The 12,485-nt window shown below is 44.7% G+C and overlaps 1 protein-coding gene across 1 annotated transcript in view; it reads right to left on the bottom strand.

The window, feature by feature from the left end:
- Nucleotides 1–4,424, bottom strand: part of erc2 (ELKS/RAB6-interacting/CAST family member 2) — a 35,431-nt gene extending 31,007 nt beyond the window's left edge. The window contains exon 1 of the mRNA XM_008286327.1: nt 3,753–4,424. Within this exon, the coding sequence (XP_008284549.1) occupies nt 3,753–4,424 (672 nt within the window). The remainder of the gene's footprint in view (nt 1–3,752) is intronic.
- Between the last annotated feature and the right edge of the window lie 8,061 nt (nt 4,425–12,485).

Consider the following 12,485-nt stretch of genomic DNA (forward strand, 5'->3'; position numbering starts at 1 on the left):
TTTTGCATAAAACCCAGACAGTCACTCCACCATCACAGGTAATCAATAAACCATTCAAATAAACATATATCAAATTACAGTTACGATAAATATATAAGATCAGTCTTTGATTTGCCTGAAAAGAAGCAAAGCTGCAAATTTGCCACTTTTCCTAACACTGATAATTTGTGCTGTTGTGCAGCATTTCAGTATAATGTGTTGAAATACTGTGTTTTAAGAAGCTTACATGAAGTTTAAACCAGCACTTTGTCTCTGTTATATTCTGTGGCTCAAAGATGAGTGCATTTTTAGTATCGGATTCTTAATTCACTCGCTGAGAAGGACATTTCTGTTGTCGCTGCTCTGATCTGAACGTAAACTTGTGCTGTGTTGGAGGAAGCGACACCAACAGACTGTAACGTGTCTTATCCCCTCTGCTTTATTCTTCTATCCTCCACTCCCATCTTAATCTCACCAGCCTTGCTCTCTGTAAACGTTTCCCTGCTTCTCTGCATTTTAATCTCGTCTTGTCTAGATAAAATGAGGAGGGAGACTCCTCGTTTCAACACCTTCCCGTCATGTGGATGAAGCAGCAGCCATCTTATGTGCGTCGATGGAGGGTGTTTGTCACAGGAAGGAGCCACTTTAAGCTGAGGGACTACTCACATGACGCTACCTGAGCTCAACGAGTCACATCATGACGACAAACATCAATACTCCTGCTCATCGTGCATGTGCGGCTGCTGCAAGCTTCTTTGCCACTGAGTGAAGGGAGTCAAATGTCAGGGCAACATGGAGCACTAATGCACCCGATGTTCACCTGATCATGTGTGCAAACGAATAACCGTGACTGCACACAATGCAGGCTGGTGGTGATGATAAAGGCTCTGCACAACTACAAAGGGAAGTAACGGCTAATCTAAAATGCAAACATCTCCATCTGCACACACTGGCTGACTGTATGGTGCACACAAGCATGAATGCTTATTCACAGTTTGCTCAGAATAGAGCCGACCCGCAGCACTTTGATGACACACCGCCGTGCTCCCCCCTCCCGCATCTTCACACTGTGAACGCTTAGCAGCACGTAACAATTGGCAGCGTACAGTAAGGAATCGTACCCGTGCGCAGACAGTGATACGGGAAGCTCAGCCTCCATTTTTGTGGAATGCGTTGATGAGGGCTGACTGGGTGGCTGAGCAGCAGTGGTCATGACTCAGTCAGATATGGTACGCTCTAGCTCACACACTCGCCTCCAGCAGCTCCTGTCCAGCTTCAGCACGACAAACAATTCGGCTGAATTCGACTCAAACAGATCGGCGTTACAGCAGCCTGCTGAGCAAGAAGCATGGTAGATTAAAAATGCAGCATGTAAAACAGTTCCAGGCTAATCATTACCGCCGGTCATGACCATCGACTGCCTTGATTAAAGCTCTGCAGGCTACGGTTGGTATTTCACTCACAGTGGAGCCTGTGCTTTACAGGACACGTGAAAGACAAACTCCACAATGCCCGGATTGTTCTCCTCTTTTCTGAAGATGTTGTAAAAAGAAGCACATATTCCCAGATCTTAATTTTCGCAAGATAAATAATGCATGGCATTTGCTCAAGCTAATAGAAGCCTGAGGCACCTGATGCAACTGCAAAGGGTGCTACAAGACAGATGTAATGATTGGCCTGAAATTACTCCATTATTAATGAGGCAATTTGCTCCTCAGTCAGCCTCTCAACAAGCCCAATGGGTGTGACCAAACCACCCCACCGTAAGTATACACTTATGTAAGGACGCCTCGCAGCCCAGAAATCAAGTTAGAAAAAGACCAATTATAGTAACAAGGCACATCTGCCTTTTATTAGCTGACATACTTCATTAATGAACCCTACCAGGAGGGATATAAATATCATTCAGCGCAGAGGCAGAGTGAACACTGGACAAGGCTGGAGATGTGAAAAAAAAAAAGAGTCCTCTCTTTGTATCAGGTACAAAGGCATAAAAGCCCACACTGTGGAGCTTTCAATTCTGCTGGACACATTCAGCTACAATGCATGAAGCCAAGCTAAAAATATATAAAAGGATTCATGCTTGAGTGTTTAATGGCACCGAACGTAAAGAATAAGTGCAATGATGAATCACTTTGACCCCGTCAGTGGCTCCATCAGGCACGTCCTCCTCCCAAACACTGTCCCTACGCTGGTTTATGAATCATAAGGATATAAAAGAAACCACATTTGGTCACCAGCAGATGAAGTCGTGCTTTAAAAGTGCAGGCGATGAGCCATCAATGTGCACGCCACAAAAAGAATCAGGTAAGTCAAAACTACTGGGGGTGTTGCTATGCACAAATCCAAGCAGACGTGCAGACAGAGGTCTCATGTGACGGTCCCACTAATGGTATCCTGCGATGACCTTGAGGAGTGGAGCGACAGCGTCTGCCACTTTGAGTAATGACCGGCCTACTGGCTGCTCAGAGTCTGAAAACATCACCAGACAGACAAACTGTGGCGCAAAGAACCACAACCAGCTGGCAAAATTCAGCCTTTACATTGCCGGAGGCGTCGTTCAATTTGCTGCATCATGCCACACAGCCGGCCTCAAAAAGGAACAAAGAAAAAAAAAAAAAATCACGGTAGCGTTCAATCTAGCCAGTCAAGCAATACGCTGACCTATTCCACGGTCTACCTCGGTGTGTCATGCACTTTCTCTTGCAGCTGACATATCCAGCGAAACCAAGAGCTTTTTATCCAAATGCTCCGTCTGCGCTGTGAGTCAGCCGGCCGTTTGTAATCCCGCTACTGAGGTTTGACATGAAAATCGTTAAAATCACGATGACACAGACAACATCTTTCAAACTGAACACAAGTGCAGTGAGTGATGTTCAGCTGCTTTTATTTGTGTGTGTTTTTATATCCACATTATTTCCAGTTGAATTTTGTGCACTGGAGAAGTAGGTTAATTAAAACGAAGACCACAGCTGCCAATTGGCGTTTTTCTTGATTTAGTCAGAACTGAAAACAGTCGAGGGATCTGCTGCACTGCATGTGGTGAAGAGAACGGAAGCAAACAGTGAGAGATGATCAAAGTCAGAGCAAATAAAGGAAAGACGGTGGAAAAGGAGAGAGACGGCCAGAGAGTAAGACATACAGGGAGTGTTTAAGTGTCCTTGACATTTGTCTGTGGGCCTTGTGCCTACTCTTGTCAGTAACTGATTTAACTGGGCCATGACTACACCCCCACACTGAGGCAAGCAAAAAAAAAAAAAAAACCTTTGACGTCTCCCCCTCTAGGGCCAATCTGCTGAACCTTTGAAAATAAGCTAGAATTAAGCAACGTTGCAGCCGTCCTGTGCACAGCAAAGTTCACTTCACCTCTTGGCAGTACCATCATGCTTTTCACTTAATCACAGACAAGAGGAAGCTCAGATTTCAACCATATTGTCAAGAACTAGACCAAAGGGGTTTTGTGTTTCCTGTGGCTGAAGTGACATTGATTCTGCACCGGAGTACGAGGCGAGGAAGGCGTGTGTTAAATATTTATGTACACAAAGAACTCTTTCCAGAAAGGTCTCCACAAGTATTGAAAAACACGACCGACTGCAATAATTCTCTGAGTTCTTGGACTGAGGACGACCGTGGTCTATTGCCAAAACCAGCAATGGTGGAAGCAGAGATCAAAACGGACAGTACTTGAACAAACAGAAAGACGACAGACAAGCAGCAACTGAAATTCTCGGCAGTAATGAGTGAACGATGACGGCTCAGAGGTCCGTTCTCACCTGGTTCTCCTCGTGAGTGACCCTCATCTGCTCTTTCAGGATTGACGTGCGAGCCGCCTCCTCTTTCCTCATTATCCTCTCCTTCTTCAGCTCAGGACTCCAGAAACTCTTGATGCTGTTGGTGGAAGATCCCAACTTACTGTCCTTCAGGTCAAGCTCTCGTCGCAGCATCTCATTCTCCCTCTGCATCTCCCTGAGCTGGGCCTGCATCTCCAGCAGCTCCCCACCACTGCCCCGCACAGCCTGCCTGAGCAGAGCGGAGGGCACCCCCTGGTGGTGGTGGGGGTGCAGCATGGAGAGGGAGCCCAGGTCACTGTAAGACAGAAGGTCAGCATGAGGCAGCCCCACTGAAGCGATATTGGGACTGCTGCCCATGGCTGTGACGCGGCCCCCGTACATGGCCCGGCTGGTGGCGCGACCCAGAGTCATGGTGCCTTTTGGGTAGGTGGCAGTGGAGCCCACGCCCTCGTGGTCGCTCAGGTACATGGGCCCCGAAGTAGCATAGGCAGCGTTGAGGGACTGGATGTTCTCCATGGAGAGCGTCTTGCCCCCCGCACCACCCCCGCTCCCGCTGTTCGCCCTTCTATGGCCCAATCTGGGGGACCTCGGCAGGCGCGGGGACCGTACGGGGCTGCTCTCTACATGGCCTACAGCTCTGGCACTGCCGTACATGACCTGTGATTCGGCGGTGTGGCCACCAGAGGGTCCTTTAACAGGGGCGTGCTGAAATGAGACTGCTCTGACTCTTAGAAGCGCACATGGGTGACTTATATCATGTCTGAATAGGTGGAGCACATCAAAGTCAGATCTGAGGAAACAGGAGAGAAGCATCCGTTAGACGAACACCAGCGATTTGTACGTGTCAGATGAAAGCAATGCATACACCTTAAAAAATAAATAAACAGTGTATTTCACGCAGACAATTAAGACAAACAGATCCGATCTGGAGAACACTAGAATGCAGATAGAAGGAGACATTATTCTGTTGGCTTTACGACTGTATTAGTCAACGTCAGCAGCAAACTGCCCCAATTTATGTGACTCCAATCTCAAATGGCCCACAGGAATTTCCCAGCATCATCCTGGATTTCCCACTGGCCAACACTTACTACTGGAAGTAGAGACAGCTTTACGGCCTCACAATACATCAGCTAAATAACAGACTAATTAAAACACAGGAGTGAGCGTATATCTCACATCACATTTGTCTGCTCTGACCACAGACGGCTGCTTGCTTTGGCAGAACGGATGGCGTCCATGTTAAAATGTTTGAGGAAACATACATGCTGAGGTCCAATCATTCAAATGCCATTGTTTTTAATTAGTTGTAGACTCTGTGCATCCAGTAACGATGTGCAGCACGGAGCCAATTAGCAGTTTATGCGAGTGCGATCCCAGCTGATCGGTTCTTCTGCGGGGGAGAAACAGAAAGTGTTGTTTGGAAAGCGGGTTTATTAATTAGCCTATAGCGTATCCCACGTACACGCAGAGACGTTAAAACGACGAGGAGAGCACATCGATGCAGAGCATCATGTTGCAGCAAGCGATGCGATCGATATCTGTAACTCAAAGAAATAAAAATCAATTGTGAAAGACAGCTCATACATTCAGTCCCGCGGCAAATGAAATAAAGCGGATCTCTGCAGCTCTGTTTAGTCTCATAAACACACAATTCAATCATCTCTGACACTGGAATTTGCAAGATAATAGTGTTTTGTTTTGTTTTTTAACATTTGAAGAAAAATCCAAAAGGAAAATATATATTTTTTTAAAACATATTGATTGGCTAAAAACACTAATCAGTCATGTGGTACTGCAGGACCCAATCAGTTCTGGCATCAGTTTTAATAAAAATGGCAAGAAGTCTTAGATTTTTAAATAAAGCAGCTGAATAACGAGGAGGAGAGGATATGGGAGACTTAATATTTAATGATGTAATAATGGTCGTGCCATTTCATCTGTAGCTTAAATATATCACAGGACAGTATATCACAGATTTATTTAAACTCCAGCTTTTCAGGCCAAATTCAGGAGGCTGCTTTAACAACAAAGGCTGAGACGCTAACTGAGGGTGTTAATGTCACCGGCTGCGTGGTGACAAATAATATTGTTCCGTCTGCGAGTGCAAAAAAAAATAAAAATTACACTCTTCCATCAAAGTGAACTGAGGTACTTTCTCTCCTCCGGTGTCACTTGCTCCTCAGACACAGTTGCCATGGTGACTACACCGGGGCCAACACACAAAAAAGCACCTCAGTCGCCCGATGTAACGGTGGCACAAGTTTCCGAAAGGTATGTCAAAGAGCTGTGGCCAAATGCAGACGGTGAGTGCTGCAGCAGTGCAGAGGTGAACTCAGCCACCTCCCTCACAGCCTTTCTTTTTTTTTTTTATCTCCTCAATTATTCAAATTTTTTTAGCTTTTCTTTTACAGACAAAATAAAAATTCATGGCACATAGAAGCACACACGTCAACAGGTCTCCACGGTGTATGAAATTCAGGGAGATTTTTGGTTGACAGGGACCCTCAGCTGCACCCACTGAAGCATCATCTGTGAGGAAACACTTGGCCGGGGGCGAACACTGCAGCCCGGCAGAGGAGGTCATACAGGACAGTGACATCTCTGCTACTTATATTAAGGAACAGGTGTCTAGAAACGCTATGGGAGTGCACAGATAACATAACATGGCAGAACAAACCAAACAGAATGCATCTGAAGGCTTGGACAGAGCATTTATAGCCTTTAAACAGCATAAAATAACTGTTTTTTTTTCATTAATTCCTCTGAAAGATGGCAAATTACATTTAAATTCTTCATACATATGCAACAACAAAGCGTGCTGCTGTTATCATCAGTGGTCAGCTTGCTACAGCGGGTCTGTGAAGTCTGGTTGGCAAATGTTTCAGGAGGAAAAACCAGCATTCAGCAAAGGGCTGCGCAGACAGCTGAGACATCTTTTAGTGAATTAAAATTGTCCTGCTGTACACAGACTGATGAGGCTCATAATGTTTGGTTTTTGGTGACATTAGCGTTGATAAATCAAGCCAGCGGTCAGAGAGGAGCCTGTCCTGCGCTCAACACAATCTCCTGCGAAGCCTGTTTGAGTCAGTGTTGGTTAGGATCTACCAATAACGACGGTTCCTTCACGTTCATGTTTTTCGTGACTTTGGCATATGTTGTCATCATTTTTTTAAGACTGTTTCTGTGTCACCGATGATGCGGCAGTGATTCAGGCTCTTTTGCATATTTGTGCCTCTTCAAGTTGCCTCATATTACCTTGTAAAAAAAAAAAAGAGGTATAAAAATGTGCTGCCCTCTCTCTCAGCGCTGACACATCCTGTGCTGCTCAACGTCAGCTATGATTCAGCTGTGCAACCTTTGTAATTGCAGGGAAGCTGTACAGTGTGACATGAGGGAAAGTTTGACAAAGATCACGCCTGCTGTGCTGCGGTGGTTCCGGCAAGGAATGCTAGGCCCGGTTTACGTGGTTATTTATAAAACTAGGCTCTTTAGGTTCTCAAAAAAACGTCCACACAGGGTAAGTTTTACAAAATCTTTCCCCTGAAAACGTAAAAACACATTTGAAACCGTAACCCTAAAGCCATGTTGGCAAGTTAGAAGCGGTTCCGAGAGGTTACCAACGATGACATATTAAGGAACCGTACGTGTGCACTGATGGAGCTAATGTTCAGTATAATTCACGTGTAAACAGTCTTGTTAGTGACAGAACTACTTTGGCCACTGGACATAAGGAGATGATGCCACAAACTCTGACTCCACGAACAAAAAGCTCAGATGTTCCTCGTCTACACATCGACTCTGACAACACAGTGTCTGGAGAGCTTCACCCTGGAAGGAGCGGCCTGAGACGGCGCACAGAAAAAGGGTGTGTTTTCAAATACCTTGTCCTTTCCCTCAATCCCCATTTTTTCCCTCCACAAACTCATGCTGTGAGCGACATAACAAAAAGCACATTATGTCCAAAACATCGGATGTAAACGCCGTGTGACGACCTTCCTCTTTGTGTGACACCCGGCAGGTTGGGCTACGAGGAGCCTGTGGATGGTTATCTGGGGCGGATCCTCCTCCAGTTTAAAAGGAGCAGACCTGGACAGTGTCTGGTCCCTGTTATTTCCTCTACATGACTGGTTCCTAGACCGCTCCGAGGCACATTCAGGCCTCACTCACCCAAGCACACACTGGACCACTCACTTGCTGATGTGTAATTTATTTCTGAATCATGGTTAATTTGTGTGGACTCCCTCTCTCTTTCTTTCTTCCTTTTATTTTATTTTTTTAAAGTCTGATGGGCCCTCCAGGTTAAGAGCTCTGATTCCTCTTCCATCAGCTGAAGGTGACCATCGCCCTGCACTCCTGAGCACATTCGCTCATTGTTTCAGACCGACTGACCCATATTCAGCTCTCATGGAGCCCTTCCCCACTTTGGCCTTAAAAATTCTCCTTTGAATATTTTACTTCCACCGTGGTCGGCACTCACAGGCTCCACCCCCGGCTCCTGCCCCAGGCGTGGTTGCCGGGCCTCCAGTACCATGCATTTTTCAGGGCTGGTTGATTGCGAGAGGTCCTGGTTCTAATCCCAGACGAGCCCCCATTTTTGTTACGAGTGGCTCGGGCTTGTGACAAAACGTCCACAGAAATCAGGCTTTGATTCAACTGGTTTATTTTTCAGTCGGCCAGCAGCAGCAGCAGCAGCAGCAGTGTGGTGTGTGCTTAGATGAGCAAGACATGATCTCACTTTAGAGTCTGTACCAGATGACAATCAGCTGAAGGAGGGCCCGGCCCAGCTCCACCCACGGTCGCCCTACAGAGACAAACTCATGACAGCGGTTTGAAAGAAACGGTCGCCACTACAACCTGAACCTCACCGTCTCAATGCTGTTTTACTGATTTTTTTTAGTTCCTCTCCAAGTTATTCTAAGCACTGGAGCATTAAGATGTAAATACTGTAAAGTTTTACCGATTTGGTATTTGATCAATCAATTAAACATTTAATCCATGAAATGCAAGAAAATAGTGAAAAGCATCAGGTGATAAATTGCCATTACATTTTTATTTTTATTTTTTGTCTCCAACTGTTTTGCAAGTAAATGAACAATCACATAAAATCCTGTCACAGTAGAATCAAGCAGGATTCTGTGCTTTGTTTGATAAATGACACCGTTTTCCTAATCCTCTCAGCGCCGGTGCAGATGACACCTAAAAAGCAAATTTAACGTCTCGTTATGGCCTCATAGTACGCTGGTTTTATTTTTCCACTAACTCTGTTCTAAAGCGAAACTTCATATCTACATGAAAGGATTTTATTCCTGCATCAGCTGCATCCAAAGCACATCGCCGTGAGTGCCAGGCTCGGGGAAATGACCAATAAGAGAGTATCACATTATTGCAGAAACAGTGATAATCCTGGAGTAGCAGAGGAGATGCCAACCCTCCACACCGCCACACGGCTTTCTGGTTAACAAAAGATTCTTGAACAAACAGATGGAAAATCACTGCTAATGTTCATGACACCGAGCAGGTTTCAACACCCAGAGGTTCTGCTCGGGGTTACTGCCATTTCATCAGGGCTTTTTGTCTGTTTTTTTTTTTTAAGGTGTTATCAAGCAATTACAGTTAGCATCACCAGAAAACCACTAAAGGCCAGCGAAGAAATGATCACTGGCGATTCAGAGAGCAGTGGTGCGGAAACAGTGGAGAGGATACAGATGTTCTGAGACAAAGATTCACCACAGGCGATGCTCGGGCTGTCTGTGGGCTCAGGCAGCCTGCTTTCTGTAAGGCCGTCATGGCATTTGGAAAGCTGATGTTCTCCAATGAGTTAAAACTGATCTTTGGGTGATGTGCCTTTGAGGTCAGAGCGCATGTCAGTGGTGCACAAAGGAGGTTTTCTATAAATAGCTTGTAATATGGGTTGGTAATAGTTGATAAATGGTGTGGAGGGAGCCTACCAACCGGTTCAGGTCGGCGCAGAGCCACTTGAGCAACACATGCAGCCTCCTCATCAGGTATTCTACTACAGAGCCTGGACGCCCCCATGCCTCCCACTGATGGCTGCTTGATTGGATGAGAAAATGTAAATGTGCTCCTCCAAATGGCCCGTCCACCACATTCCAGTGTTTAAACGGTGCTCCTGCTTTCTGTGGCTCCTACATGGAAGACATCTGCTGAACCCACACAGCATACGTGGTTCATGACATGTAGGTTCGTGTTTTCAGCTCAGATATGTGCCTTCACGTCTCCCGGCTCATGTGTAGGGAGAATTAGCCTACATTCGATGCAGCACAGGAAGGCACGACCGAGCAATTGACAGCTCCCTGGGCCTACATTTTCGATGGCTCCGGCGTGTGTGCGTCGAGCACCTGAATACACCAGAGAAATATCAGCCCGAGCCGCCGGCAGGGAGCCGAGGGAAACCTTTATTTTGAAATAATGTCTCAACGCGGCTTTAAAATGCAAATTCCCAGGTATCAAGTGAGCACTGACTGGCTGTGTCTATGCAATCAACGACCACGGAATCAGGAGGATTTTTTTTAAACGCGCATAGCCTACGCTTCCTCCGGCAAGCCGCTCGCAAAAAAACGCTCCAAAAGGACACTTTTACGCATTTGGAGTGGCATCACCTTTACAATAAACAGCAGGACAGACTGTGCGTAAAAAAGAAAGAAGCAAATGTACCTTTATCGATGTTAATTCCTCTCCTTCGCCGCTCTAGACGGCATCTTGTCGCCTCCATTCACCCCAGCAGCCTCTCTCAGCATCCTGCGCTGTCATTGGGCAGCGGACGCGCTCTCTCTCCTCCTCTACACACCAGGGAGCAGCATCACCACTACTGCAAGTGGCAGCTGGCAGGAGGGGATGGGCGGATGAGATGCGGAGAGAGCGGCCTGCACTGGATTTCACATCATCTTGGTGCTGAATGGGAATCATTGAGCGAGTCCACTCACATTAGCACAAGTTATTGGTGTTGGTTCTCCTGCGGATCGCAGCGACGTTCACAGGTGCCTGTTCAGGAAAAGCAGGAGCTTGGATCAGATCTGTGGGTAAAATCAGCAGCACTTTATGTTCCTGAGTTAATTTTTCCCCCCCCCCCATAAAATGTGATTGTGAAGCAAGCCTTCCTCCCACGCTGTGTCCCACTCATATGATTCCCCTCCTGATCACTACACTGTAAAAAATGACTTTAGTTTTTAACAGTGATTTTTTTTTTTAAATTACTGTGATTTTACAGTTTTTCACTATTTTGTGAAACTACAGATAATAACTAGTAAAATTACAGAAAGAGCATTAATTTACATGCTCACTGTAAAAATGATAAAATAAAATAAAATAAAACAGGCCAAAGCTGTTTATAATAACCACAGCAACATGCAAAATATGTATTTAAAAAAAATAAAATCATGTAAATAGCAATATGTTCTTTCACAATGCTTGATTGTAAAAATATACTTTTTAAAAAACTGTATAGAAATCAGCAAAACATTATTTTTTACAGACATTTGCTGAAAATATGCATATTAAGTATACTTTTTAAATGGTCTCAACCTCCAATCCTGTATTTTTTTTTACAAGCTATAGTTATTTTATTTTATTTTTTACTATATTTAAATTCACTAAAAATACACACACACACACACACACACACACACACACACATATATATAGCCATTTTTTTTTTTAAACAGGTGTAACGTGTAAATATCGGCCATTTTTCCATTTCAAGTCTTCTCTCAGATGATAGTGATGTTGCTCATCTTTAAATGTCATTGAATTCATTTTAATATTAGGAGGAAATAAAACAGGTGGCTTTGAGGTATGTTGCTGTAACATTTTGACATTAAAAAAAATAAAGCTGTTTTTTTATTCAGGATATTCATAAACAGCTTTTTAGTGTTGACATGGGAGTCATGTTGAAGGTTATCCATTAGTCTGAACAACATCTGACAGCTTCTGTTGTAATATGTGACAGCATAAAAGCAGCTGTTAAAATACGTTTATGTACCTCCTTACCTTAAAAGATGCCTGACATCCTGCTGGGCACATCCAGGAGGTTAAAGAAGTTCATCTCGCTGCCCTGCGAAGCCCTTTTAGCCCCAAACTGTTGCACCCAGAACAAAGAGAGAACCACTGTGAGCTGAGGGACGGAGTCTCTACTTCTTTATTTAGCTGCTTAATACAATAATGAGCGTCAAATAATTTAGATGCATTTGGTTTGTATTGCATCTGTTTCCTTTACCTTGCAGAAAATGGAAAGGCCACCTTTAGCACATAGATGCATTAAGTGCTGTTAGTTTACTTTATGTATTGAACAATCTGCTGGTGCTGAGATTTGGACATTTGACCTCTAACTATATTTATTTTTTCTTTGTGTATTTTTATCGATGCCATACAGATCTACTATATGTGTGGGGCAAAAAACATAACTCCACCGACCAACAGATATGTTGTTGGACTCTCTGGATCCTGTTTAAATGTGGACTCGACCACAGACGTTCTGCGAGCAAACACCATCACCTTCAATGTGGTTTTTAAGTCGAGCTTTAGAGAGACGACCGCCCCCTGATGTCAGTAATGCACTCCAAAGCACCCAAATTGTGGTCTGTTAGGATTTAAATACCCTTAACTTAGCTCACTTTAGTGTTCTTTTAATACATATTTTTTGAATATTCAAAGTATGTTTTAAATCAAAATAGACTTTGTTCTTCAGGAGGGTGT

The sequence above is a fragment of the Stegastes partitus genome, unplaced genomic scaffold, assembly GCF_000690725.1.
Source record: "Stegastes partitus isolate 25-593 unplaced genomic scaffold, Stegastes_partitus-1.0.2 Scaffold10, whole genome shotgun sequence".
NCBI classification, from domain to species: domain Eukaryota; kingdom Metazoa; phylum Chordata; class Actinopteri; family Pomacentridae; genus Stegastes; species Stegastes partitus.